Below are 25,007 nucleotides of genomic sequence, written 5' to 3' on the forward strand. Positions count from 1 at the left end.
ATAAATAAATAAAATAAAATAAAAGGATGGTAATAGAAGACGGTAGGGTTTGTTTATTTTAATGTCTTTCTTGGTAGTTTAAAAAGTTGGCAATCCTATATCAATTTCTAATATTTTTTTCCTAAAACTTTGCTGGTCATTAAAATTAGAAAACTGGTAGCCTTATGTCTAAAGTGGCTAGTTCAGATCAAGTTACATGTAAACTGAAAAAAAGAAAAGGCTCTGGTTCAAACTCTTTAAGGTTATCTTTTTTTTCTAAAATAATTTTCTATAGACCTCAAGGTGCATAATATGTGTCACGGAGGCCCTGTAGATTTAGGTGGTGACTATAACAGACTCACGTCAGGAAGTTTCTTCTAAAGTGTACCTACCTGTGAAACCCTCCATATCTGGGACGCTCTGTGCCACGGCTGTCAGTCCTTTGCAACAGCCCTGTCATTCTAACGGGACGCTCTCCTATAGGAAGTTGCCCCAGCCCCCTGGCGCCCATCCTCGGGCTTCTGATGAACCGGTGACCCACCACCCTCTTCCGGGACCCTGGCCCGCAGCCCGATCACTCCGGGCGCCTTGCCGATCACGTGGCGGAGCAGTGCTCTGGGGAGCCGTAGTCCCACGTCCATTGGTCGGCGGCTGGAGTCCCGGGCACAACCATTGGCTGCGGGGGGTGTTCACGTGAAATGGGGTCCGGGATGGAATCTTGAGTCCCAAGAGGTGGCCGGAAAGTTAAAGGGGGCAGAGCGGCCGCGGGGAGCTGGAGTCCCGGGTGACTGCCAGAGGGAGGAGGCGAGCGCGCCGCTCTCGCGCACAGACTGACGCGGCCGTCCGCTGGGGGCGCGAACTCGAGCCTGGCGCCCGGCTCCTGCCGTCACAGCTGCTGTCCCTGTTCCCCGACCATCGCCCCGTGCGCGGATGCTGCCGCAGGCTGGCACGTCTGCCCTCGGGACTTATGAGCTGAACCCGGTACGTACTTTCCCAAGCCTCGAGTCCGAAGGAAGGGACGGGGGACACCGAGGCGAGGGCATGCAGCGGGGACCTGTTTGGGTTCCTGCCACCTACACTTTCATCGTGCGACTTGCACTGTCACTCCGGCGCTGGAACAGTCTAGGTGGGCCCCAGGGAGCTGTTGCTTCAACATGGAGAGGGCGATCCACGGACGGCAGCTGGGATGCGCCTGCCGCGCCCACGTGCTCCACTGAGCTGCTGGGCCCCACTGCGACGGTGACCCGGGAGCTGCCACTGGGCGGCTGATCGCTTTGCCACCTGTTGTTCTGGTTTCCAGCCTCGCACAAGTTCCCAGTCCCGGGTCCCGACAGGTCCGGAGATGCCTACAAAGTTGGGTAGTGGGGTTTGGAGCTTAAGGACAAGCCGCGTCGTCTCTCTCTGGGCCTCAGTTTCCCTATGCAACGCGAGGAAATACACTTGGTAGGCTCTCAGGTTGCCGAGGGCGACGGGACCTAGGACGATCCCTCGTCCCGGGCCCGCGGGGGCCAGGCGGCCGCGCGAGGGTGCTGGTGTCGCGCTGCTCGCACCGGCCGGGGTTATCCCGTTGCCGGCCCCGCCCGGGTGCGATAACGGGCTCCTCCTCCCCGTCGTCTTCCTCCCCCCGCCGACATCTCCGGGAACCCAGCCCAGGCCCTGCCTCCCGGACACACCGACGCTCACGTAGTCGTAGTCGGGCAGCGGTGGCCGCCCTTGCCACAACCCTGCAGGCTCTCCGATGAAGCCAGCGAGCTGGGGAAGGGGCTTTTCCGCCGCCCAAAAGGTGGGTGCAGCGCGAGGCCAAGGAGGCTTGTAGGAAGGTTGGGGGCGGAGTGCAGCCCTGGGCGAGCTGGACGGAAGGGACAGGGTCAGAGAGTGACTTGTCGGATCCTTCAGCCTGGAGAGCACTGGCCTTTCCTGTCTCCCTTTAGAACCCAAAGAAAGGGGTGTGGATGGCACAGTAGGTGCTAAAGAGGGATTGGGGGCCAGTAACGACTTACCGGGAGATTTGGGGCCTGTCAGGGCATTTTCTGAAAAAGAGGAGAAAACAGAGGAAAGACTGGACTTGGGAACTGGGAGAGGCGGTGGGAGGTATTGGAGACTGGTCTGAGTGGCAGAGTCTGCCTGGGAGACCCAGGTGCAGCAGAAGAGACAATTCAGGCTTTGGGCTGGGAGGAAGAGGAGAGGAAGGAATGGTTCCTTAGGTAGAGCTGTCCAGGAGCCAAAACTGAAGTGAATACAGCTGGAGGAATTACCACAAAAGTACAGTTGGGTATTTAGGGAAAAAAGTTAGCGGGAAGAGAAGCGCCACCAGGCATGAGTCGCAACATACAATGTCAGGGCCAGCAGGGACCTTGGAGGGGCACCTCAAGCCTAGAGGGGTTGAGTGACTGGCTCAAGTAGCACAGCAAGGTTCGGGCATTCTTAGCCTAGTGCCCTATATTCCCTTGTACGTTTTTCGAAGGCATGGGCTGTGTCATTTGAACTTGCCTTTTTCCTAGAATATGCAACCTCATTCACAAGTATCAATCTCCAAGATGCTTTGGATGATGAGGATGGAATCAAGGGGTACAAGTAGCCTTTAAGGCTGTGTGAATAGGGCTCCATGGTCTGCGCACAAAGGGGAGAGATGTGCACTCTCTCACCGCCGGATCAGTCAAATGTTTTGGAAAGGAATAAAGAATTGTTGGAGGGAGGTAGATGGCCATATCTTTAAAAATGAAAACTATAATCTGGTTATGAATGTTTACTTAATGCAATTTGGCAGATTTCAGTGTTCCTGGTAGGTTGTTTGTGCATCTGTGTGTGTGTGTGTGCCTTATCAGAAAAGAGAGAGAATGAGTGAATGGAGGGGATAATGCTGTGGCCCTAATTTTAAAAAAAATTTTGTTTCCTATTAAAGGTACAGCCAGAAAGTCAGTAGCTCAGCTGCCTGAAACAGTGAAGGTCATGGGGTTATTTTCTGTGCAGGTCTGTAGTTTTCACAAGAAAAATCACCATGGCTGCCTAACCTTGGCCAGCTGTCTTGAGAAGGTGTGTTGTCATTAGTGGAACAGAGAAAGCATTTATGGAAAACTATCTCCATGCTCTGTTAGGGTCTGCCCTGTCTTAGCTGTGAATACTGAAATCTACCCTGAAGCATGGCCCAGTCCCTCACCAGGGAAATTGATCCCTTATCTCTGAGGCATCTCTATGGAAGCCTGTCTGAGAATTCATACCTACCTGGGAGCAGCACTCATACACTCTTGTTCCTGTCCTTCAACTGGCATCAGATCCTGAGTCCTGCTCTCCTGGTTCAAATGTATGTCCACAGCTTCTGGTTTTTTTTTTTTCTCCTGACCAACTTTGGTGACTCATATTCCCTGGCCTGGGAAAAGGACAGAGCTGGAGCAGCCAGAGAGTCTGTCAGGAGAGGAGGCTGGGGTGTAGCCTGGTGCATCCTGTGTCAGAACTGATCATTTTCATGTCATTTGCTAAAGAAGCACCTGTCCAGGTGCCTCCTTTTCAGTAACTTAATATTACCTTGCACAGCTCAGTTGCTAGGAGTTCTTCTGAATGACGACAGCCATCCCTGTCACCATCTATTGGGGAATTCCTGAGCAGATCAGGAAAGCCTGCATCAAACCAACACTTTGGTATACTGATTCTTGGACAATGGTCAGGGAAAGAAAAGCTGGAATCTGTGAGGACAGGCAAGGTGACTGACAGTTGAGACACACCCCAGATTGAGGCCACACAGGTTAGTGTTCTCACTCGCAGTTATGGTGACACACAGAGTGAAGTGATTCTAGACTGGGTTTGCTTGTGCAATGTCTTCGGGGCAGTAGCCCTCCTGGGCCATCATAACCCTACTTTTGCCCTTCATGGAAGAATCTTGCAATAGCAATTTGGCTCTGGCAAGTGCTGGCAGAATTGTTTAATTTGCTTTGGCTCTGACTAGAGCCTGGCCTCTCCAACCCGAACTTCTGCTTGTTCTTACAGCTTGGTGATAAAAGGAATCTCAGGGGCAAATTTATGCCACCAGGTTGAAATAGTGCCAAGTTCTTCAGCTAAGTCTCTTCAGCCTGCGGGATTAGAACTTGGGACAGTGGCTTTCATCAGTTGCAAGTGTGTATATTCTTTGATTGATCCTTTTGCTTTGGAATTCAGTTTCCACAGTATCTTGAGAGTTTCCAAGCCGTTTTCTAACTTGCAGAAAAGTACATAGGAGATTGGTTTACAGGCTTGTTGGAGGAGCATAGAGAACTTGCAGCTGACCTGTGCTAACTCAGGTGAGGAGGAAGCTGTAAAGAGGAACCTCTCCTCCCTCAGTTCGCACCCAGATTGTTAAGGATGGGTAGAGTGGGGGACACTGGGATGCCAGATATAGCCTCTTGTTTGGTTTTCATACTTATCTAAAAATGAGGCCAGGCAGTGTCTCACACCTATAATCTCCTCACTGTGGGAGGCTGAGGCAAGCAGATCACAAGATCAGGAGTTCGAGACCAGCCTAGCATGGTGAAATCCCATCTCTACTAAAAATACAAAAATTAGCCAGGTATGGTGGCATGCACCTTGGGAGGCTTAGGCAGGAGAATTGCTTGAACCTGGGAGGCAGAGGTTGCAGCTGAGATCGTGCCACTGCACTTCAGCCTGGGTGCAGAGCAAGACCCTGTCTCAGGGAAAAAAAAAAAAAAGAGACAAAACAAAAACACCACTTGTGTTAAAGTTAGAGCTGAGGTTAGAATTCCAACACAGTTTTTCAAAGGACAAGAAGAACTAAAATTTAGATAATTTGTAAGTATAGGATTTTTTTTTTTTTTTTTTTTTTTTTTTTTTTTAAACGTTGAACCTGTTAGTCAATCCATTGAATCTGTGTAAACCTACTTTGCCTAATTCGGTCAGAACTTTCCTTTCCAGAACAGTTATGTGGGTATAAGAACACATAATTGAAAGCATATTTGCCCTTAAAGCTTTCACTAGATTGAGTTTGTTAGAGGGGAAACAGTGAGACAGATATCCTTTAAAATGCATATTTAAGCACCTGCATTCTGACCATAAGTTATTGTCGTATTTGGTTCTGAATATGTGCATTTCTTGGACTGGCCATCTGTTAGCGCTTCCTGCATCCCAGGGAAGTGCTGGACTTTTGGAAAAATGGGGTCAAATCTGACATGTGCTTGTTCTTTCACATTTTTTCTTTATGTGTTTGGTTAATCACAATCAAAAGGTGAAAATGAGAGGTTATTTACTGGACTGAACCAGTGGTCCCAGCTCTTGACAGAAGACAGTTGACATGTTGCCTGCCTGTCACTTCTCCGGGTGGCCATGGCTGCTGGAGAGTGAGCACCCTAACACATCATCACAGACCTACACCTGTGCCATAAAGGGGGAAGACAGGTTTGCGGACTCATCCAGATCCTGTGTTCTCTGATTCTCAGACTTGAGATTTTAATCCTAGTCTTGTCACTCATTTCCTTAATTTACTCCACTGAAACTGTCAAATCAAAATATAAATTTGTCCTGGTAATCAGAATGATAAAAAATGCTCAGACTCTGGGAGGCCGAGGTGGGAGGATTGCTTGAGCTCAGGAGTTTTGAGACCAACCTGGGCAACATGGTGAGACCCTTCCTCATAAAAACTGACAAATTAGCTGGGCATGGAGGTGCACACCTGTAGTTTCAGCTACTTTGGAGGCTGAGGTGGGAGGACTGCTTGGGCCCAGGAGTTCGAGGTTCCAGTGAGCTATGATTGCACCACTGCACTCCAGCCTGGGCAACACAGCAAGATCCTGTCTCAAAAAAAAAAAAGTGCTGAGCTTTAGTGAGACAGTAGTATTGGGATGGGTTTTTGGCATATCTTAAAATATTTGAGGATTTTTTTAGGGTTCATTTTGTTCTGATGATAGATGCAATATTATTTTAGAAGATAGAAGACAATACAAACAAGGAAACCAGAAATTCCTGAAATCTTGTCACCTAGGTATTCTGGTTTTAAATATATCTCTAGTCTTTTTTCTCTGCATTTACATAATACAATTGACCCTTGAACAACATGGGGTCTAGGGGAATCTAGCCTCCAACACAGTCGAAAAATCCACATATAAGTTTGAACTCCCCAAAACCTTCACTTATAATAGGTTACTGTTGGCCAGAGTCTTACCAATAACATGAACAGTTAACTAACACATATTTTGTATTTTATATGTAACGTGTACTGTAGTTTTTTTTTTTTTTTTTGGCTTTTTAAAATTGCATTTTAGGTTTTGGGGTACATGTGAAGAACATGCAAGATAGTTGCATAGGTAAACACGTGGCACTGTGATTTGCTGCCTTCCTCCCCATCATATATCTGGCATTTCTCCCTATGCTATCTCTCCCCAACTCCCCACCCCCTGTCCCTCCCCTATTTCCCCCCAACAGACCCCAGTGTGTAGTGTTCCCCTCTCCGTGACCATGTATTCTCACTGTTCAACACCTGCCTCTGAGTGAGAACATGCGGTGTTTGATTTTCTGCTCTTGTGTCAGTTTGCTGAGAATGATGGTTTCCAGGTTCATCCATGTCCCTACAAATGACATGAACTCATTCTTTCTGATGGCTGCATAATATTTCATTGTGTATATGTGCCACATTTTCCCTGTCCAGTCTATTATCAATGGGCATTTGGGTTGGTTCCAGGTCTTTGCTATTGTAAACTGTGCTGCAATTAACATTCGTGTCATGTGTCCTTATAGTAGAATGATTTATAATTCTTTGGATATATACCCAGTAATGGGATAGCTGGGTCAATTAGAATTTCTATTTCCAGGTCCTTGAGGAATGGCCAGACTGTCTTCCACAATGGTTGAACTAATTTACACTCCTGCCAACAGTGTAAAAGTGTTCCTATTTCTCCACATCCTCTCTAGCATCTGTTGTCTCCAGATTTCTTAATGATCGCCATTCTAACTGGCATGAGATGGTATCTCAGTATAGTTTTGATTTGCATTTCTCTAATGACCAGTGATGATGAGCATTTTTTCATGTTTGCTGGCCTCATGTATGTCTTCTTTTGTTAAGTGTCTGTTCATATCCTTTGCCCACTTTTGAATGGGCTTGTTTTTTTCTTGTAAATCTGTTTTAGCTCTTTGTAAATTCTGGATATCAAACCTTTGTCAGATGGGTAAACTGTAAAAAATTTTTTCCCATTCTGTTGGTTGCCAATTCACTCTAATGACTGTTTCTTTTGCCATGCAGAAGCTGTGGAGTTTGATTAGGTCCCATTTGTCTATTTTGGCTTTTGTTGCCAATGCTTTTGGTGTTTTGGTCATGAAGTCCTTGCCTACACCTATGTCCTGAATGATTTTACCTAGATTTTCTTCTAGGGTTTTTATGTTGTTAGGTCTTATGTTTAAGTCTTTAATCCATCTGGAGTTAATTTTAGTGTAAGGTGTCAGGAAGGGGTCCAGTTTCTGCTTTCTGCACATGGCTAGCCAGTTTTCCCAACACCATTTATTAAACAGGGAATCTTTCCCCATTGCTTTTGTCAGGTTTGTCAAAGATAGGATCGTTGTAGATATGTTGTCTTGCCTCCGAGGCCTCTGTTCTGTTCCATTGGTCTGTATCTCTGTTTTGGTACCAGTACCATGCTGTTTTGATTGCTGTAGCCTTGTAGTATAGTTTGAAGTCCGGTAGTGTGATGCCTCCTGCTTTGTTATTTTTGCTTAGAACTGACTTGGCTATGCAAGCTCTCTTTTGGTTCCATATGAAGTTTAAGGTGTTTTTTTCCAGTTCTTTGAAGAAGGTCATTGATAGCTTCATGGGGATAGCATTGAATCTGTAAATTACTTCGGGCAGTATGGCCATTTTCACGATATTGATTCTTCCTAACCATGAACATAGGATGTTTCTCCATCTGTTTGTGTCCTCTCTTGTTTTGTTGAGCAGTGGTTTGTAGTTCTCTTTGAAGAGGTCCTTTAGGTTCCTTGTTAGTTGTATTCCTAGGTGTTCTATTCTCTTTGTAGCAATTGTGAATGGCAGTTTGTTCTTGATTTGGCTCTCTTTAAGTCTGTTACTGGTGTATAGGAATGCTTGTGATTTCTGCACATTGATTTTGTATCCTGAGACTCTGCTGAAGTTGCTTATCAGTTTCAGGAGATTTTGGGCTGAGACGATGGGGTCTTCTAGATATATAATCATGCCATCTGCAAATAGAGACAATTTGACTTCCTCCTTTCCTATTTGAATACTCTTAATTTCTTTTTCTTGCCTGATTGCTCTGGCTAGAACTTCCAGTACTATATTGAATAGGAGTGGTGAGAGAGGGCATCCTTGTCTAGTGCCAGATTTCAAAGGGAATGCTTCCAGTTTTTGCCCATTCAGTATGATATTGGCTGTTGGTTTGTTGTAAATAGCTTTTATTATTTTGAGATACATTCCATCAATACCTAGTTTATTGAGGGCTTTTAGCATAAAGGGCTGTTGAATTTTGTCAAAGGCCTTCTTTGCATCAATTGAGATAATCATATGGTTTTTGTCTTTGGTTCTGTTTATGTGGTGAATTACGTTTATAGACTTGTGTATGTTGAACCAGCCTTGCATCGCCGGGATAAATCCTACTTGATCATGGTGGATAAGCTTTTTGATGTGCTGTTGCAATCGGCTTGCCATATTTTATTGAAGATTTTTGCATCTATGTTCATCACGGATATTGGCCTGAAGTTTTCTTTTCTTGTTGAGTCTCTGCTGGGTTTTAGTATCAGTATGATGTTGGTCTCATAAAATGATTTGGGAAGGATTCCCTCTTTTTGGATTATTTGGAATAGTTTCAGAAGGAATGGTACCAGCTCCTCTTTGTATGTCTGGTAGTATTCTGCTGTGAACCTGTCTGGACCTGAGCTTTTTTTGGGTGGTTGGCTCTTAACTGCTGCCTCAACTTCTATTCAGGGTCTATTCAGGGTTTCAACTTCTTCCTGGTTTAGGCTTGGGAGGAGGCAAGTGTCCAGGAATTTATCCATTTCTTCCAGGTTTACTAGTTTATATGCATAGAGTTCTTTGTAATAATCTCTGATGATGGTTTGAAATTCTGTGGAATCTGTGGTGATATCCTCTTTATCATTTTTTATTGCATCAGTTTGGTTATACTCTTTTCTTTTTTATTAATCTGGCTAGTGATCTATTTTGTTGGATCTTTTCGAAAAACCAGCTCCTGGATTTACTGATTTTTTGAAGGGTTTTTTTTGTTTCTCTATCTCCTTCAGTTCTGCTCTGAACTTTGTTATTTCTTGTCTTCTGCTAGGTTTTAAGTTTTTTTGATCTTGCTCCTCTACCTCTTTCAATTTTGATGATAGAGTGTCAATTTTCGATCTCTCCTTGCTTCTCATGTGGGTGCTTATTGCTATATATTTTCCTCTAGAGACTGCTTTAAATGTGTCCCAGAGATTCTAGTATGTTGTGTCTTCATTCTCATTGGTTTTGAAGAACATCTTTATTTCTGCCCTCATTTTATTGTTTATCCAGTCAACATTCAAGAGCAAGTTGTTCAGTTTCGTTGAGGCTGTGCATTTTTGAGTTATTTTTTGAATTCTGAGTTCTAACTTGATTGAATTACAGTCTGAGAGACTGTAAAGATTTTTCCATTTGCTGAGAAGTGATTTACTTCCAATTATGTGACCAATTTTAGAGTAGGTGTGATGTGGTGCTGAGAGGAATGTATATTCTGTGGATTTGGGGTGGAGAATTCTGTAAATGTCTATTAAGTTTGTTTGTTCCAGGTCTGAGTTCAAGTCCTGGATATCCTTGTTAATTTTCTGTCTGGTTGATCTGTCTAGTATTGACAATGGGGTGTTAAAGTCTCCCACTATTATTGTGTGGGAGTCTAAGTCTCTTTGTAAGTCATTAAGAACTTGCCTTATGTATCTGGGTGCTCCTGTATTGGGTCCATATATATTTAGGATCCTTAGCTCTTCTTATGCATTGATCCTTTTACCATTATGTAATGTCCTTCTTTGTCTCTTTTGATCTTTGTCACTTTAAAGTCTATTTTATCAGAGATGAGAATTGCAACTCTTGCTTTTGTTTTTGCTCTCCATTTGCTTGGTAAATCCTCCTCGATCCCTTTATTTTGAGCCTTTGTGTATCCTTGCATGTGAGATGGGTTTCGTGGATACAGCACACTGACGGGTTTTGGGTTTTATCCAACTTGCCAATCTCTGCCTTTTCACTGGGGCATTTAGTCCATTTACATTTAGGGTTAATATTGTTATGTGTGAATTTGATACTGCCATTTTGATGCTAGCTGGTTGTTTTGCCTGTTCGTTGATGGAGATTCTTCATTGTGTTGATGCTCTTTGCCATTTGGTATGTTTTTGAAGTGGCTGGTACTGGTTGTTCCTTTATATGTGTAGAGCCTCTTTCAGGCGCTCTTGTAAAACAGGCCTGGTGGCGATGAAATCGCTGAGTACTTGCTTTTTCACAGAGGATTTTATTTTTCCTTCACTTATGAAGCTTAGTTTGGCTGGATTTGAAATTCTGGGTTGAAAGTTACTTTCTTTAAGGATGGTGAATATTGGCCCCCATTCTCTTCTGGCTTGTAGGGTTTCTGCTGAGAGATCTGCTACGAGTCTGATGGGCTTTCCTTTGAGGGTAACCCGACCTTTCTCTCTGGCTGCCCTTAGCATTTTCTCCCTCATTTCAACCCTGGTGAATCTGATGATTATGTGCCATGGGTTTGCTCTTCTTGAGGAATATCTTTGTAGTGTTCTCTGTATTTCCTGAACTTGAATATTGGCCTGCCTTGCTGGGTTGGGGAAGTTTTCCTGGATAATTTCCTGACGAGTATTTTCCAGCTTGGATTCATTCTCTTCATCACATTCAGGTACACCTATCAAAGGTAGATTAGGTCTTTTCACATAGTCCCGCATTTCTTGGAAACTTTGTTCATTCCTTTTTACCCTTTTTTCTCTATTCTTACCTTCTTGTTTTATTTCATTGAGTTGATCTTCAACCTCTGATATCCTTTCTTCTGCTTGGTCAATTCGGCTGTTGAAACTTGTGCGCGCTTCACGAAGTTTTTGTGTTGTGTTTTTCAGCTCCATCAATTCACTTATTATCCTAAGTTGTCCATTCTCTTTAGCATTTCATCAAATCTTTTTTCAAGGTTCTTAGTTTCTTTGCATTGGGTTAGAACATGTTCTTTTAGCTCACAGAAGTTTCTTATTACGCACCTTCTGAAGCCTGATTCTGTCATTTCATCACACTCCTTCTCCATCCAACCTTGTTCCCTTGCTGGTGAGGAGTTGTGATCCCTTGTAGGAGGAGATGTCTTCTGGTTTTGGGTGTTTCCATCCTTTTTGTGCTGGTTTCTTCCCATCTTTGTGGATTTATCCACCTGTCTTCTCTGTAGTTGCTGACTTTCAGACTGGGTCTCTGAGTGAACGTCCTGTTCATTGATGATGAAGTTATTTCTGTTACTTAGTTTTTCTTCTAACAGTCTGGCCCCTCTGCTGTAGAACTGCTGAGGTCCACTCCAGGCCCTGCTTGCCTGGGGATCACCTGCAGCAGCTACAGAACAGTAAGATTTGCTACCAGTTTCTCTTCTGCTATCTTTGTCCCAAAAGGATACCAGCCAAATGTCAGTCTGATCTCTCTTTTATGAGATGACTCTGGATATATGGGGGTCAGAGAGCGCTTGAGGAGACAGTCTGTCCTTTATAAGAGCTCAAGTGCTGAGCTGTGAGTTCTGTTGTTCATTCAGAGCCACTGGGCAGGTACGTATAGGTCTGCTGTAGCAGAACTCAAACTCTCTTTTTTTTTTTCCCCAGGTGCTCTGTCCCAGGGAGTTAGGGCTTTATTTATGAGTTTCCATTGTGCTGCTGCCTTTTTTTCAGGGCTGCCCTGCCCAGCAAGGAGGCAGCCTAGTCACTGTCTGCCTGCAGACGCTTTGCTGAGCTGCTGTGGGCTCTGCCCAGCTGCCATGTGAACTTCCCTGCAGTCCTGTTTATATGGGTGTAGTTAGAACTGCCTCGGCAATGGTGCCCCACCTCTGTATTGGCAGACTCTCTCTGTAATGGCAGGTTGCTTTGCAATGGCAGGCTGCCTTGGCAAGAGCAGGCTGCCTCAGCAACAGCAGGCTGCCTCAGCAATGGCAGAATACCTCCTTAGTGGTAGATTGCCTCGGTAATGGCGGACGCACCTCCCCCACAGAGCTAGACTGTCCTGGGTTCAGCTGTGCTTGCTGTGAAACTCTCAATCCAGAGAGTTTCTGATTGCTGTTCTTTTGTGAGGGTGGGACCAGCCAAGCCTGATTACCTGGATCCCTGCCTCAGAGCCTTTTTTTTTTTTTTTTTTTTTTCTAGTTGAACAGTTGACTCTCTCCCAGGTGTTCCAGTTGCCTGTTGAAAAGGCACCGGAATCTGTGTGATTTCCTGTGCAGCGACTCACTGTGCCAGCTTAAACAGCAGTGCTGAGATTTGTGGCACTTTTTTTTGCCCAGGAATCTCCTAGTCTGGCTCCCAATGCCCTTCTTAATCAGATGAATGGGTGACTTCCCAGGGCTCCAATCACCAGCTAAAAGGGCACCTGGACCAGTGTATTTTTTATGGAGAACCGCCGCACCGGGGCACCGGCAAAGCAGCCGTGCTGGGCAAAGCAGCTGCACTAGCCAAAACAGCCACTCTGGTGACCCGTGGGGCCCCTCTGCCTGGGAATCTCCTGGTCTGTGGGCAATAAAAATCCATCTGGAAATGTGGTGTCCACTCACCCTCTGCGCTTTCACTGGGAGCTGCAATCCTGAGCTGTTCCTAAATGGCCATCTTGGATCCTCCCACTGTATTCTTATAGTAAAGTAAGCTAAAGGAAAGAAAATGTTAAGAAAATCATAGAGAAGAGAAAATGCATTTACTATTAAGTGGAAGTGGGTCATCAAAAAGGTCTTCATTCTCACCCTCTTCACATTGAGTGGGCTGAGAAGGAGGAGAAGCGGTTGGTCTTGCCGTCTCAGGGGTGGCAGAGGCAGAAGAAAATCTGAGCATTTGTTCCTACAAAGTTCAAGCTCATGTCATTCAAGGATCAACTGCATTTTTTCCCCAAAAGACTAGTTTCTATGTACTATGTACAACTATGTACAATTTGTCTTCCCTCTCTTTCTCTCTCTCTCTCTCTCTCTCTCTCTCTCTCTATATATATATATATATATATATATATAAACATAAATATAACTCTTTTCATTCCATTTAAATCTTTTTTTAAAACAATGGCTTTAATGATGATATAAAATTACATTACATGGGCCAGGTATGGTGGCTCCTGCCTGTAATCCCAGCACTTTGGGAGGCCCAGGTGGGTGGATCACCTGAGGTCAGGAGTTCAAGACCAGCCTGGCCAACATGGTGAAGCATTGTCTGTACTAAAAATACAAAAAAATAGCAGGTGTGGTAGCAGGTTCCTGTAATCCTAGCTACTTGGGAGGCTGGGGCAGGAGAATCACTTGAACCTGAGAGGTGAAGATTGCAGTAAACGGAGATTACACCATTGCCCACTCCAGCCTGGGCGACAAGAGTGAAACTCTGTCTCAAAAAAGGAAAAAAATAATAATTAAAAGTACATCACATGGATGTGGTGCATTTGATTTAACCAGGTCCCTGTTATTGGTCATCTGGGTTATTGTCACTTTTTTCCCCCTCTAATGTAGCATTGAACATTTTACTACATTAACCTCTATGCATTTTTAATTCTTTACTTAGGATAAATGTCTCTATGTGATATTAGAATAAAAATGATTAAAAAATTAGAAAGGTTGTGCCAATTTAAACTAATGAATGTTTTGCATTGGTTGGACACAGTGGCTCATACCTATCAATCCCAGCATTTTAGGAGGCCAAGATGGGAGGATTGCTTGAGTCTGGGAATTCAAGACTGGCCTGGGTAACATAGTGAGAACTTGTCTCTATAAAAAATGTTTTTTAAAAATTAGTCAGACATGGTGGCTCGTGCCTGTGGTCCTAGCTAGTTGGAAGGCTGAGGTGGGAGGACTGCTTGAGCCCAGGACATTGAAGGCTGCCATAATCCGTGTCCACACCACTTCACTCTAGCCTAGGTGACAGAGTAAAACCCAGTCTTAAAAAAAAAAAAAAAAAAAAAAAAAAGTTTGCATTATCTTTTAAAATTTTTTCGTAATTCAATAGGTAAAAACATACATTGTTTTTAATCTAAATTTCTTAAATAATAAGGTTGAGCATTTTGCATATTTATATGCCACTTTAAAATATTTTTCGGCCGGGCGCGGTGGCTCAAGCCTGTAATCCCAGCACTTTGGGAGGCCGAGGCGGGTGGATCACAAGGTCGAGAGATCGAGACCAACCTGGTCAACATGGTGAAACCCCGACTAAAAATACAAAAAAATTAGCTGGGCATGGTGGCGCGTGCCCGTAATCCCAGCTACTCAGGAGGCTGAGGCAGGAGAATTGCCTGAACCCAGGAGGCGGAGGTTGCGGTGAGCCGAGATTGCGCCATTGCACTCCAGCCTGGGTAATAAGAGCGAAACTCCGTCTCAAAAAAAAAAAAAAAAAAATATTTTTCATGAATTTTCTATTCATTTTCTTTGCTTATTTTTCTATGTGGACTATTTGACTTTATTATTGCTTTGTAAGAATACATATTAAGGTATTAGCTCTGCTGCTATGCTTATTGTGTAATATTTTCACAGTTTGTCTTTAGTATTTTTTATCACTTTTACTTATAGAAGAATTTAGTTTTTGTTAACTCAGATTTATCTTCTTTTAGCATGATTTTATTTGATTTTTATTCTTACAGAGGCTATTTTTCACTTGTGGGAAAAAACAAAAATTCATCTATGTTAAAGGCTTAAAAATACTAAATTGTTGGTCTTTTTTATTTTATTTTATTTTATTTTTTGAGAGGAAGTCTCACTCTGTTACCCAGGCTGGAGTGCAATGGTGTGATCTCTGCTCACTGCAACCTCCACTTCCTGGGTTCAAGCAATTCTGTCTCAGCTTCCCAAGTAGCTGGGACTACAGGTACATGCCACTATGCCAGGTGAATTTTTCTATTTTTAGTAGAGACGAGGTTTCACCATGTTGGTCAGGCTGGTCTCGAACTCCTGACCTCGTGATCTGCCCACCTTGGCCTCCCAAAGTGCTGGGATTACAGGTGTGAGCCACCGCACTTGGCCTGCTGGTTCTTTTTAAAAGAATGGCTTCCTGACATTTAAAAATCTACCATAAACTGGCCTGGCTTGGTGGCTCACACCTGTAATCTCAGCACTTTGGGAGGCCAAGGTGGGCAGATCACGAGGTCAGGAGTTCAAGACCAGCCTGACCAACATGGTGAAACCTCGTCTCTACTAAAAATATCTAAAAATTAGCTGGATGTGGTGGCACATGTCTGTAATCCCAGCTACTCAGGAGACTGAGGCAGAATTGGTTGAACCCGGGAGGCAGAGGTTGCAGTCAGTGGTTATTGTGCCACGGCACTCCACCCTGCACAACAGAGTGAGACTTCGTCTCAAAAAAAAAAAAAAAAATCCTACCATAAGCTTAATGAAAGTAGGGTTGTGTCTGTCTTCATGATTAAATCCCACTGTCTTCCTGGATGCCCGGCATATGGGAAACACCCAATCCATATTTGTGGGATGAATCCATTTCTTTTTATCAGATTGTAGCAAATACAAAGCCACAAAGAGATGTCACATCACACTTGTTAGGATGGCTATTTTCAAAAAGACGAAAGGAAAAAATATTGGCAAGGATGTGAAGAAATGGGGACGCTTGTCTCCTGCTGGTGGGAATGTAAATTAGTACAGCCATTATGGAAAACAGTAGGGAGTCTCCTCAAAAGACTAAAACTAGAACTGTTCTATGACCCAACAATCCCACTACAGGACATATATTCCAAGGAATTGAAGTCAGTGTATCAGAGAGTTATCTGCACTCTGAAGTTCACTGCAGCATTATTCACCAAGCCAAGATATGGAATCAACGTCAATGCCCATCAGTGGATGAATGAATAAAGAAAACGTGATATATAAACACAGCGGAATACTATTCCACTTGAAAAAAGAAGGAAATCCTGTCATTTGTGCCGACATGGATGAACCTGGAGGATGTTAAGCCAATAAGTCAGGCACAGAATGACAAATACAGCATGATCTTGCTTATATGTGGAATTGGAAACAGTCAAATTCATAGAAACGGAGAATACAGTGGTGGCTACCAGAAGCTGGGGGTGGACGGACTGGAGAGGTATCCTTTGGCCAAAGGGTACAAAATTTCAGGTAGATAGGAGGAATAAATTCAAGAGATCTACTGTAAAATATGGTGACTATATTTAGTAATGATACATTATATACTTGAAAATTACTGAGAGTGGATTTTAAGTGTTCTCACTGCAAAGTAACATGTGATGTAATGCATGTTAAATAGCTCGATTTAGCCATTCCATGATGTATACATATATAAAAACATCATGTTGTATACCATAAGAATACACAATTTTTACTTCTCAATAAAGTGTGGACAGGGAGGCTCACACCTGTAATCCTAGCACTTTTAGAGGCCAAGGCAGTAGGATGGATTGAGCCCAGGAGTGTGAGACCAGCCTGGGCAACATAGCGAGACCTGTCTCTACAAAAAATTTTAAAACTTAGCCAAGCATGGTGACTTGTGCCTGTGGTCCCAGGCTGAGGTGGGAGGATCACTTGAGCCTAGGAGGTCGAGGCTGCAGTGAGCTGTGGTCACACCACTGCACCCCAGCCTGGGCGACAGAGTGAACCTTGTCTCTAAAAATACATAAATAAATAGTGTCCCTCAGGACAGTTGTCTGTGGAAGATACCTTTTTAATCAAATAGGTTTGGGAAATTTTAAAACAGTATATGCCCTTTTAATGATCCTCTGGGGCACATTAGCCAATGGAAGACCCCAAGAAATGCTGATGAAAAAAACCTGTGCATTTAGTTTTAAAACTAGTGAGTTGCATACTATTTTGTTTTAACCTTGAACCCCCCACCTTGTCCCCTCCCCAACATAATCTTCCCTCAAACCCGTGTTGTGCTGGACCACACTGAAGTTAATCCCGACCTGTGGCTATGTGGGCAGATAAAAGGAAACATTGTTTGCCAGTCCCTGCTGGAATCATGCCTTTACATACCTATCTGATCGCTCTGCTGTTTTCTCTCTTCTCTCTTTCTAGGATTCTAGCCTATTCATCTAGCCCCATGATGGCTGTGGACATCGAGTGCAGATACAATTGCATGGCCCCTTCCTTGCGCCGAGACAGGTTTGCCTTTAAGATCTCACCAAAGCCCAGCAAACCGCTGAGGCCTTGTATTCAGCTGAGCAGCAAGAATGAAGCCAGTGGAATGGTGGCTCCGGCCGTCCAGAAGAAGGTGAAAAAGCGCGTGTCCTTCGCAGACAACCAAGGGCTGGCCCTGACAATGGTCAAAGTGTTCTCAGAATTTGATGACCCACTAGATATCCCATTCAACATCACCGAGCTCCTAGACAACATTGTGAGCTTGACGACAGCAGAGAGCGAGAGCTTTGTTCTGGATTTTTCCCAGCCCTCTGCAGATTACTTAGACTTTAGAAATCGGCTTCAGGCTGACCATGTCTGCCTGGAGAACTGCGTGCTCAAGGACAAGGCCATCGCAGGCACTGTGAAGGTTCAGAACCTTGCATTTGAGAAGACCGTGAAAATAAGGATGACATTTGACACCTGGAAGAGTTACACAGACTTTCCTTGTCAGTACGTGAAGGACACTTACGCCGGTTCAGACAAGGACACGTTCTCCTTCGACATCAGCTTGCCTGAGAAAATTCAGTCTTATGAAAGAATGGAATTTGCTGTGTGCTACGAGTGCAATGGACAGACACACTGGGACAGCAACAGAGGCAAGAACTATAGAATCATCCGGGCTGAGTTAAAATCTACCCAGGGAACGACCAAGCCCAACAATGGACCGGATTTGGGAATATCCTTTGACCAGTTCGGAAGCCCTCGGTGTTCCTATGGTCTGTTTCCAGAGTGGCCAAGTTACTTAGGATACGAAAAGCTGGGGCCTTACTACTAGTGACTGCAGGGGACAGGCTGTGGCGGAGCTGCTGCAGGCAAGCCTAGCTCTGCTCACTGTGCAGTGGAGATGGAAGGCCAGGGAAGAGCCAAGTGGGACTTCCATGAGGCCCAGTTTTGGAAAATCAAAGGATCCTCTTCACTTCTTTCTTAAAACAGCAAATCCAACCAGGTTCAGATCACACAACCGGTGTCGCACTCAAAGGAGAGGTGGTGGCTGGCGCGCTTCGGCACTGTGGCAGCCAAAAGTGTCTGTGCAGGTCGGTGCTGGAAAGGGAACCAAGCCTGTACCAGTGCTGATGAAGCTGGAGGAGTCTCTCTTCTGCTCTCCAATCAGATGTGGGACATTCGTCGCTGAAAGCCGCTCAGCCCCTGCTACCTCCCGTTGGACCCTCACTGTTCGTAGTGTTCATCTTTGGGTGCTCTCTGCCAGCCAGGCCTTTCCTGCAAGCTGCTGCGGGTCCCCCGTCTACGTGTACTTCACGCTTTATCTCTGCACTGTGACACATTGACCTGATGCATATTTCTAATGCAACTGCAGAAGAGAAATGAGATTGGTTCCCATTTTCTGCACGTTCATGTTTTGCATTTGATGTTCTTCCATAGTTCATCTGATGTTCAGGAAAAGATAATAAAGGCAAATTAGCTTGTGACTGAAACAGCCATTTCCTCTCCCCTCTTCTTGGCCCCATAGATTATTCCAGCGGAGAGTGACACACCAGTCATCAAAAGCCACTGGCTCCTGGGCAGTGTCATAGATTGCGGGGCTCTGACAAGGCAGGTCGGTCATGAGTGGGGACACTTTCAGCTTCTCCTCTTGCCTTCTGAGAGGAGCTCTCCAAGTCCCCACACTTACCCTGAGTTGCTGGAAACCTCAGTGACAAGATTTGTTTTAACTTGCTTGGCTGGTTTAGCCCATTCTTTATGAAATAATTTTGGATCTCCTTTCCTGGAGAGTCATCTTTTCTGCTGTGTTTTGGACATCTGATTTGCAGATCCAGTATCTCCTCGAAGCCTTCAGAAAATGGTTTTATTTTGACTGTGATTTACAATATCTAGAACACTTCACCAGCACCCAGGGACATGGATTTGGGTGTTCTTATTTATGGTGTGTGGATATGTAAAGGGATAAGGGAGAAAAACCTCACCCAAGGTGTTACTATTTTAAGTGTTTGCCATCTCTGAAATTTCAGAGATTAATTGTTCTTAACCATATTGGACTAAAGTCTGTTGGTTAGTGCTGTTGTAAAAGAGACCTCCGGGGCTCACGCCTGTTTATGCTAACACTTTGGGAGGCCGAGACAGGCGGATCACCTGAGGTCAGGAGTTTGAGACCAGCCTGGCCAACATGGTGAAACCCCATCTGTACTGAAAATACAAAATTTATCCAAGTGTGATGGTGGGCACCTGTAATCCCAGCTACTTGGGAGGCTCAGGCAGGAGAATCATTTGAACCCAGGAGGTGGACGTCGCAGTGAACAGAGATCATGCCACTGCACTGCAGCCTCAGCGACAGAGTGAAACTGTCTCAAAAAAAAAAAAAAAAAAAAAAAGGAGAGAGACCGACCGACCTCTGGGACATTCATTTTCAGATAGAGCCCAAACCTGTGATTTTTCTTGAGCAAGATTGGTGTTTACTTAGGGGTGCTTTAAAAATATTTTTACATGTATATTTGTAGGAAGTTGGTTTTTTTTTTTTTCTATTTTTGTTTTTAGAGTTTGGCTAAATGACTCTTATTTTCTGTTTTGCCTGATCTTACTAAAGTGAGATCTTGCTTCCTAAGGCAAGCAAGAGGAGGAGTGGAAGCACAGTTGCCTGGATTTGGAGGCACAGCTGTCAGGCTTTTCAAGCTAAGAGTCCTGTGCTTGGGTTTTCTAGATTAATTTGAAAAGACCTCTCACATGGGGCTTTGTACATAACTAACAGGCAAACATGGAGCGCCTTGCCTCCTAGAGTTTTGTGGTTGGGTTAGGTTATTTTTGTTGTTTTGTTTTTGTTTTCATTTCTGAAGTTTAAAATGCATTGACTTTTTAAATGCTCTTAAGTGCTGTTTCATGTAATTCTTATTCCTAAAACTGGCTGTTCTTAGCCTGAAATCTAATGCTTTGTTTTTTGTACCTCTCCCAGGTAACACTCTAGGATTACATGATAATGTAATTTTAGGGGAAAAAATATTTTTACCTTACACTGTTACTGGACAGAACTATGTTTTATATAGATATACCAGACATCAGGTACAGACAATACTTTAAATGTTATAAATTCGGTGATCAGAACTATTAATGGCATAAATCATACAAAGATGGAAACAAAACTGATTTCATGTGGGTCCTGAATTTTACTTTAAGAAGTGCCCTCCCTGCAATGCAGGAAAGGCACAGAGTGTACTGTCATTGACATGTTACCTAACTAAGGATCATTCTGTGTTCATAAGAAAAAGGCCTCAAGTGACTCTGTTTAATAAAGTCAGTTTAATTTTATCTAATAATGATCTTAAGACATTCCCATGTCAAAATTTGAAATATGTTAATTCACTGATAACTATCTCTTCTAAAGCAGCCATAAACCCCCTTTCTCTCAGCTCACCCCAGCTTTTTTTTTGCTGGGGGCGCTGGTTGCAAGCCCCCAGCCAGCACACCTGGGATGCTCACCCCACCGCACAGTTCAGAAGGCAAGTCCTTACCTGCTTGCAAAGACCCTTCTTCTCCAATAACAGACTCTACTTGCCTGACTTTCCTCATCAGGGCTGTCATTCAGTGATGTACAGGGGTCTGAAGAATACTGTCTTCTATCTGGCTTCTGTTTACCACTCGTTCCCCTACTACCCTCCTGCCGGAAACAGTCTTTTTCCTTTTGTCCTCGGTCTGTCCCATGAAATTCTCAGATGGCCTCAGGAACTGCACCAATGGATTCTCTCCTGGTTGGATAACTCATCATCAGTAGATAAGCCTACATAGTTCAGAGGGTGACAGGTTTCTTAGTTGGAGACTTCACTGCAGCCTGACTTGTAGGTTTATCTTCAGACAGATCTTGGTTATGGTAACAAGTGGACCCCGAGTCCCACAATCTTTCCCTGTTGCCCCAGAAAGACGAGCCACCTGCCACAGGTGCAGTTGTCTGGGAATAGGGAAGCAACTTCATTTTTGTTTTGTATTTATTCCCTCAAGTGCCCTGGGGAGCATTTGCAAATTGGGTACAATAAATAAGCTGGATTATATAAAGATATTTAATAAGTAAACTTCCAATATCTCTTGGAAGGCATGAAGAATTTCAGTGGGTTTATTTAAAAAGTTATTGGTCTACAGGAGCTGGTGAGAAATAATGGAGCTGTGCATTTCTCCAGAAATTAAAACAATTTCAGAGTCAATGGTAGAATTTATTTTACTGCTAAGATTTCATTTTAATGGTGGTAAAATACGGTACATTTTTAGAAGATGTAAATTTGGAACTGTTAAAAAGAATGCTTTGTGGTTTGATCTTTTCAAACCATTTTCTTTTTGAAAATAGAATTAGTTGTAGTCACATGGACATTAAATGCTACATATATAGTTATCAATCAAAAAAGTGTTTACTTTTTTGGAAGTGCCCATTTTCTGGATCTTCCCTCTCAATGGATAGGGAATGAAAACCTTGGTTGCCTTGTTTCCTCTTTTAAAATTTCTCAACCAAGTGTCGTTCTGGGAGAGTCCCGATCACATGTCTCCTGACATGATCACTGAAATTGGAAATAAGAAGTTACATGGATGATGGCATCTTGCAGGGTCTCACGAAGACAATTTGACAGCTTATCTTAATTTCCTACAGTGAGACAACACATCTGGAACTGGGAAGGACAGCTGTTGTTATGGGCAGTTTTTCCTGGCCATGGTTATAAAGCTGTGCAACCCACGTTGTAAAGCCGTGAATGTTTTCAGTCTTGTTGATGAGATTTTAGAGACGGCTGGACTTCTGAGGGTTTGAGAACACAGCTGTGATGATGTTTCACTTTTACTTCAACGTGAATGTAGAACCAAGGACTCATCTTCATTTTATACCAAAAAGTGCCTTGTCAAGAAATTTCTGCATGTTATAAAAGATAAATATTTTTGTACACAAAGTTCAAGGGGAAATGCACTTTAAAAATCACAAGAATGGATGTTTTTTTGTGTGTGTGGTATGAGAGATTTGTTTGTGTCTCAAAAGCAAAAATGTAATAAAGGTAGACAAAACAAAATTGAAACTGTCCTTCTATTCTTAGAGCCAGAGGAAGCGGAGAGATATTTCAGATCAATACATTTCCACATGCAGATCTTAGGTTTCCAAAGAGAAAGCTCACAGTCAATGTCTGAGTTAAAGGTGCAAGGCAGAGAAGGAGATAACTGCTTTTCTAAAGTCGTCACAGCATAGCTGAGAAGGTAAGTGCTAGAGAAGAGATCCAGGGACTAGTGTTATTCTGTACCCATTTTGAATGATCCAAGGTTGCAGGCATTCTTATCCTGTCATTTGCACTTGAAGTACAGGCAGACAGATGTATTCAAACAAAAGGAGGAAAACTCTAAGTGGCTATCATAGCATTTAACTGCTTAAGCAAACAAACTCTGTAACCAGCAAAACAAACCAGACCTTGGTAGGTAGTGGATATTCACTCTGAGATTTCCAGAGCTGCCGTTTTTTCCAAAGTTCAGAACAAGATGCAGACAGAACAGGGTGGGAAATTGCATCTTGAAGTTCCATGTCAACGAGTCCTCTGCCACCCCAGGGAAGTGGGCGGTGGCTTTAGCGGAAAGGCGGAGTGTATTAAGGTTTAGCAGCTAGTGTGTAGATGCAAAAAGTGAGCTCCGTACATAACTTTCTCAAGATTTTCACACATTGCCCACAGTTTGCCTTCACAGACATGGGAAGGGTGGAGACGTTAACTCTGGTTTTCGTGAATGTCTATTTGCAGTTCAATGAGGTTTTAATAATCATTACCTAATCATAAGTTGTGAGACCAAAACCTCAGGGATGTCTGGAATAAAAACAATGTAAGAAAAGAAAAACATATTTCTAGAGCAGTATCTCCAGAATAGCAAATGCCCAGCTCTGAGTAATTCAATTGAATATTTACCACTCACCTTCCATTTACAAAGCAGTGCCAGATGCTTTTTCCCCGTCCCTATGAAGGACATTCACATGCTCTGGATAACTTCTCTGGTGAGCATGGAGAGCCACTGGCAGTAATTGGAATTCAAGAAGTCTGGCTTCTGATCCAAGCTCTGCCACCGACCTCTTTGGCCTCCCATCTTCTGTTAGTGGCTCTGCTGAAGGGGCCCTGAGCATGTTTTGTAGGAATAAGGTGACCAGGGGCTCTAGCAGTACCCTGAATGCTTTTAAGAGTCAGCCAACATGTTCATTTTTAAGAGGTTTCTAAATATAGACACTCATAAGAAGCGTCATGTACACTATTTGTGTCCTTTCAGAATCACAGGAGTGAATCACATTCCAGACAATCACTTGGACTTTATCACATCTTCAGTGATTAGGCAGGAAGAAATGTCAGAGAGCTCTCTTTTTTATGGGTAGAGGAAGGTTGATGGGCACAGTGGCTCACATCTGTAATCCCAGCACTTTAGGAGGTCAAGGACAGAGGATCGCTTGAGGCTAGGAGTTCAATACAAGCCTGGACAATCTAGTGAGACCCCATCTCCACATTTTTTTAAAAAAATAGCTGGGTGTGATACTGTGTCTGTAGTACCAGCTACTCAGGGGACTAAGGTAGGAAGACGACTTGAACCAGGAGTTCAAGTGCTTGTACCACTGCTCTCTATCCTGGGCAACAGAGTGTGACTGTCTCCAAAAAAAAGCGAGTGAGCGGGGGGGGGGGTGGGGAGAGAGAGAGAGAGAGAGAGAGAGAGAGAGAGAGAGAGAGAGACAGAGACAGAGACAGAGACAGACAGACAGACAGACACAAAGGCCCTGGGTGAGTTTCCTCAAGTCCCAGAGCCCATCAGTGACTGAGCCAGGAGGACGACATAGGTCTCTTTTCCAAGAACTGTCCTCATGAACCAGAATCAATCTCATAGAACTGAGAAACCAAGATGGTGATTCTAAAATGTAGTCCCTCATGCTGGAGAGATGCAGTTCCCGGGTGAGGGGTGAACACTATCATTTTTTTACAAGAAAAGCCGCATTCCTTCCAAGGGCTTCCTCAGCATGTACGAGAACCACAGACTGCATGAAAGTATGAAAGTTAGAATGAAACGATTTGGGTCTCTGGGGGCCTGATTAAACCTCAGGATAAATTGGTGGAAGGAAACCACCAAAGAACGGTGGCTACAGGGGCGTTCCCGGAGAGAGGCAGAATTCTTAGCCTCAGCGCTCCCTTCTACCAGAATAGAAACCCTGTGTGGCACAGGAAGACTTTAAACCTCATTTCTTCTTGTCACCTTCCCTTGGAGGAGAAGAGAGAGAAGGAATCTCAACAGATACCTTTTGCTTTCTGCATGGGATTCTCTGGTAAGTGACATGCTTGCATTGATGTTGTTCATTCCACAAACACTGCTTTGCCTCTCCAGCACTGGGGGCCCAGGATTTGGCAAAGGTAGGATGAGGATACAGATTTGTCAACATTCTTTGGGGCCAAAGACATCAAGATCCTAGCCCTCTATCCAAAGCTACGAGATCAAGTGGCCAGGTCAGGGGTCCACAACCTTTTCCTGCAAAGCACCAGCTAGTGAATATTTTAGGTTTTGTGTGCCACATGTGATCTCTGTCACATATCTGTTTTCATTTAAATGCCCTTTAAAAATGTAAAAACCATTTTTAGCTCATGGGCCGTACTAAAGCAGGACCAGGGCAGACTTTGTCCCGCAGGCCATGGCTTGCCAATCCCTCGTAGGAAGAGAATTGAGAGCCGACTTGCTGAAGTCTTGAGTGACCAGGTTATTTTCAGTTGCTTGCTTTCTTTTCTTTTCTTTTTAAGATGACCATATAATTTATGGTCTAAACTGGGACACTTCTGAGAA

The 25,007-nt window shown here is 43.9% G+C and overlaps 1 protein-coding gene across 3 annotated transcripts; it reads left to right on the forward strand.

Annotated features, from left to right (window-relative positions):
• The first annotated feature begins 873 nt into the window (after positions 1-873).
• PPP1R3B (protein phosphatase 1 regulatory subunit 3B) lies at positions 874-22,237 on the forward strand. 3 transcript variants are annotated; one of them, XM_010331940.3, is made up of 2 exons: positions 874-960; positions 17,145-22,237. In XM_010331940.3, exon 2 carries the CDS (start codon positions 17,170-17,172, stop codon positions 18,022-18,024), a length of 855 nt encoding a protein of 284 aa, XP_010330242.1. In that variant the 5' UTR covers positions 874-960; positions 17,145-17,169; the 3' UTR covers positions 18,025-22,237. The 3 variants fall into 3 exon arrangements, with proteins under 3 accessions (XP_010330242.1, XP_010330243.1, XP_039317064.1); XM_010331941.3 differs by lacking the exon at positions 874-960 and adding an exon at positions 1,674-1,762; XM_039461130.2 differs by lacking the exon at positions 874-960 and adding an exon at positions 15,331-16,229.
• Positions 22,238-25,007: the final 2,770 nt, after the last annotated feature.

Source organism: Saimiri boliviensis, chromosome 13 (genome assembly GCF_048565385.1).
Source record: "Saimiri boliviensis isolate mSaiBol1 chromosome 13, mSaiBol1.pri, whole genome shotgun sequence".
Lineage (NCBI taxonomy): Eukaryota > Metazoa > Chordata > Mammalia > Primates > Cebidae > Saimiri > Saimiri boliviensis.

Coding starts and splice junctions, on each gene's coding strand:
- PPP1R3B (XM_010331940.3), top strand. CDS start 17,170: ATGATGGCTGTGGACATCGAGTGCAGATACAATTGCATGGCCCCTTCC.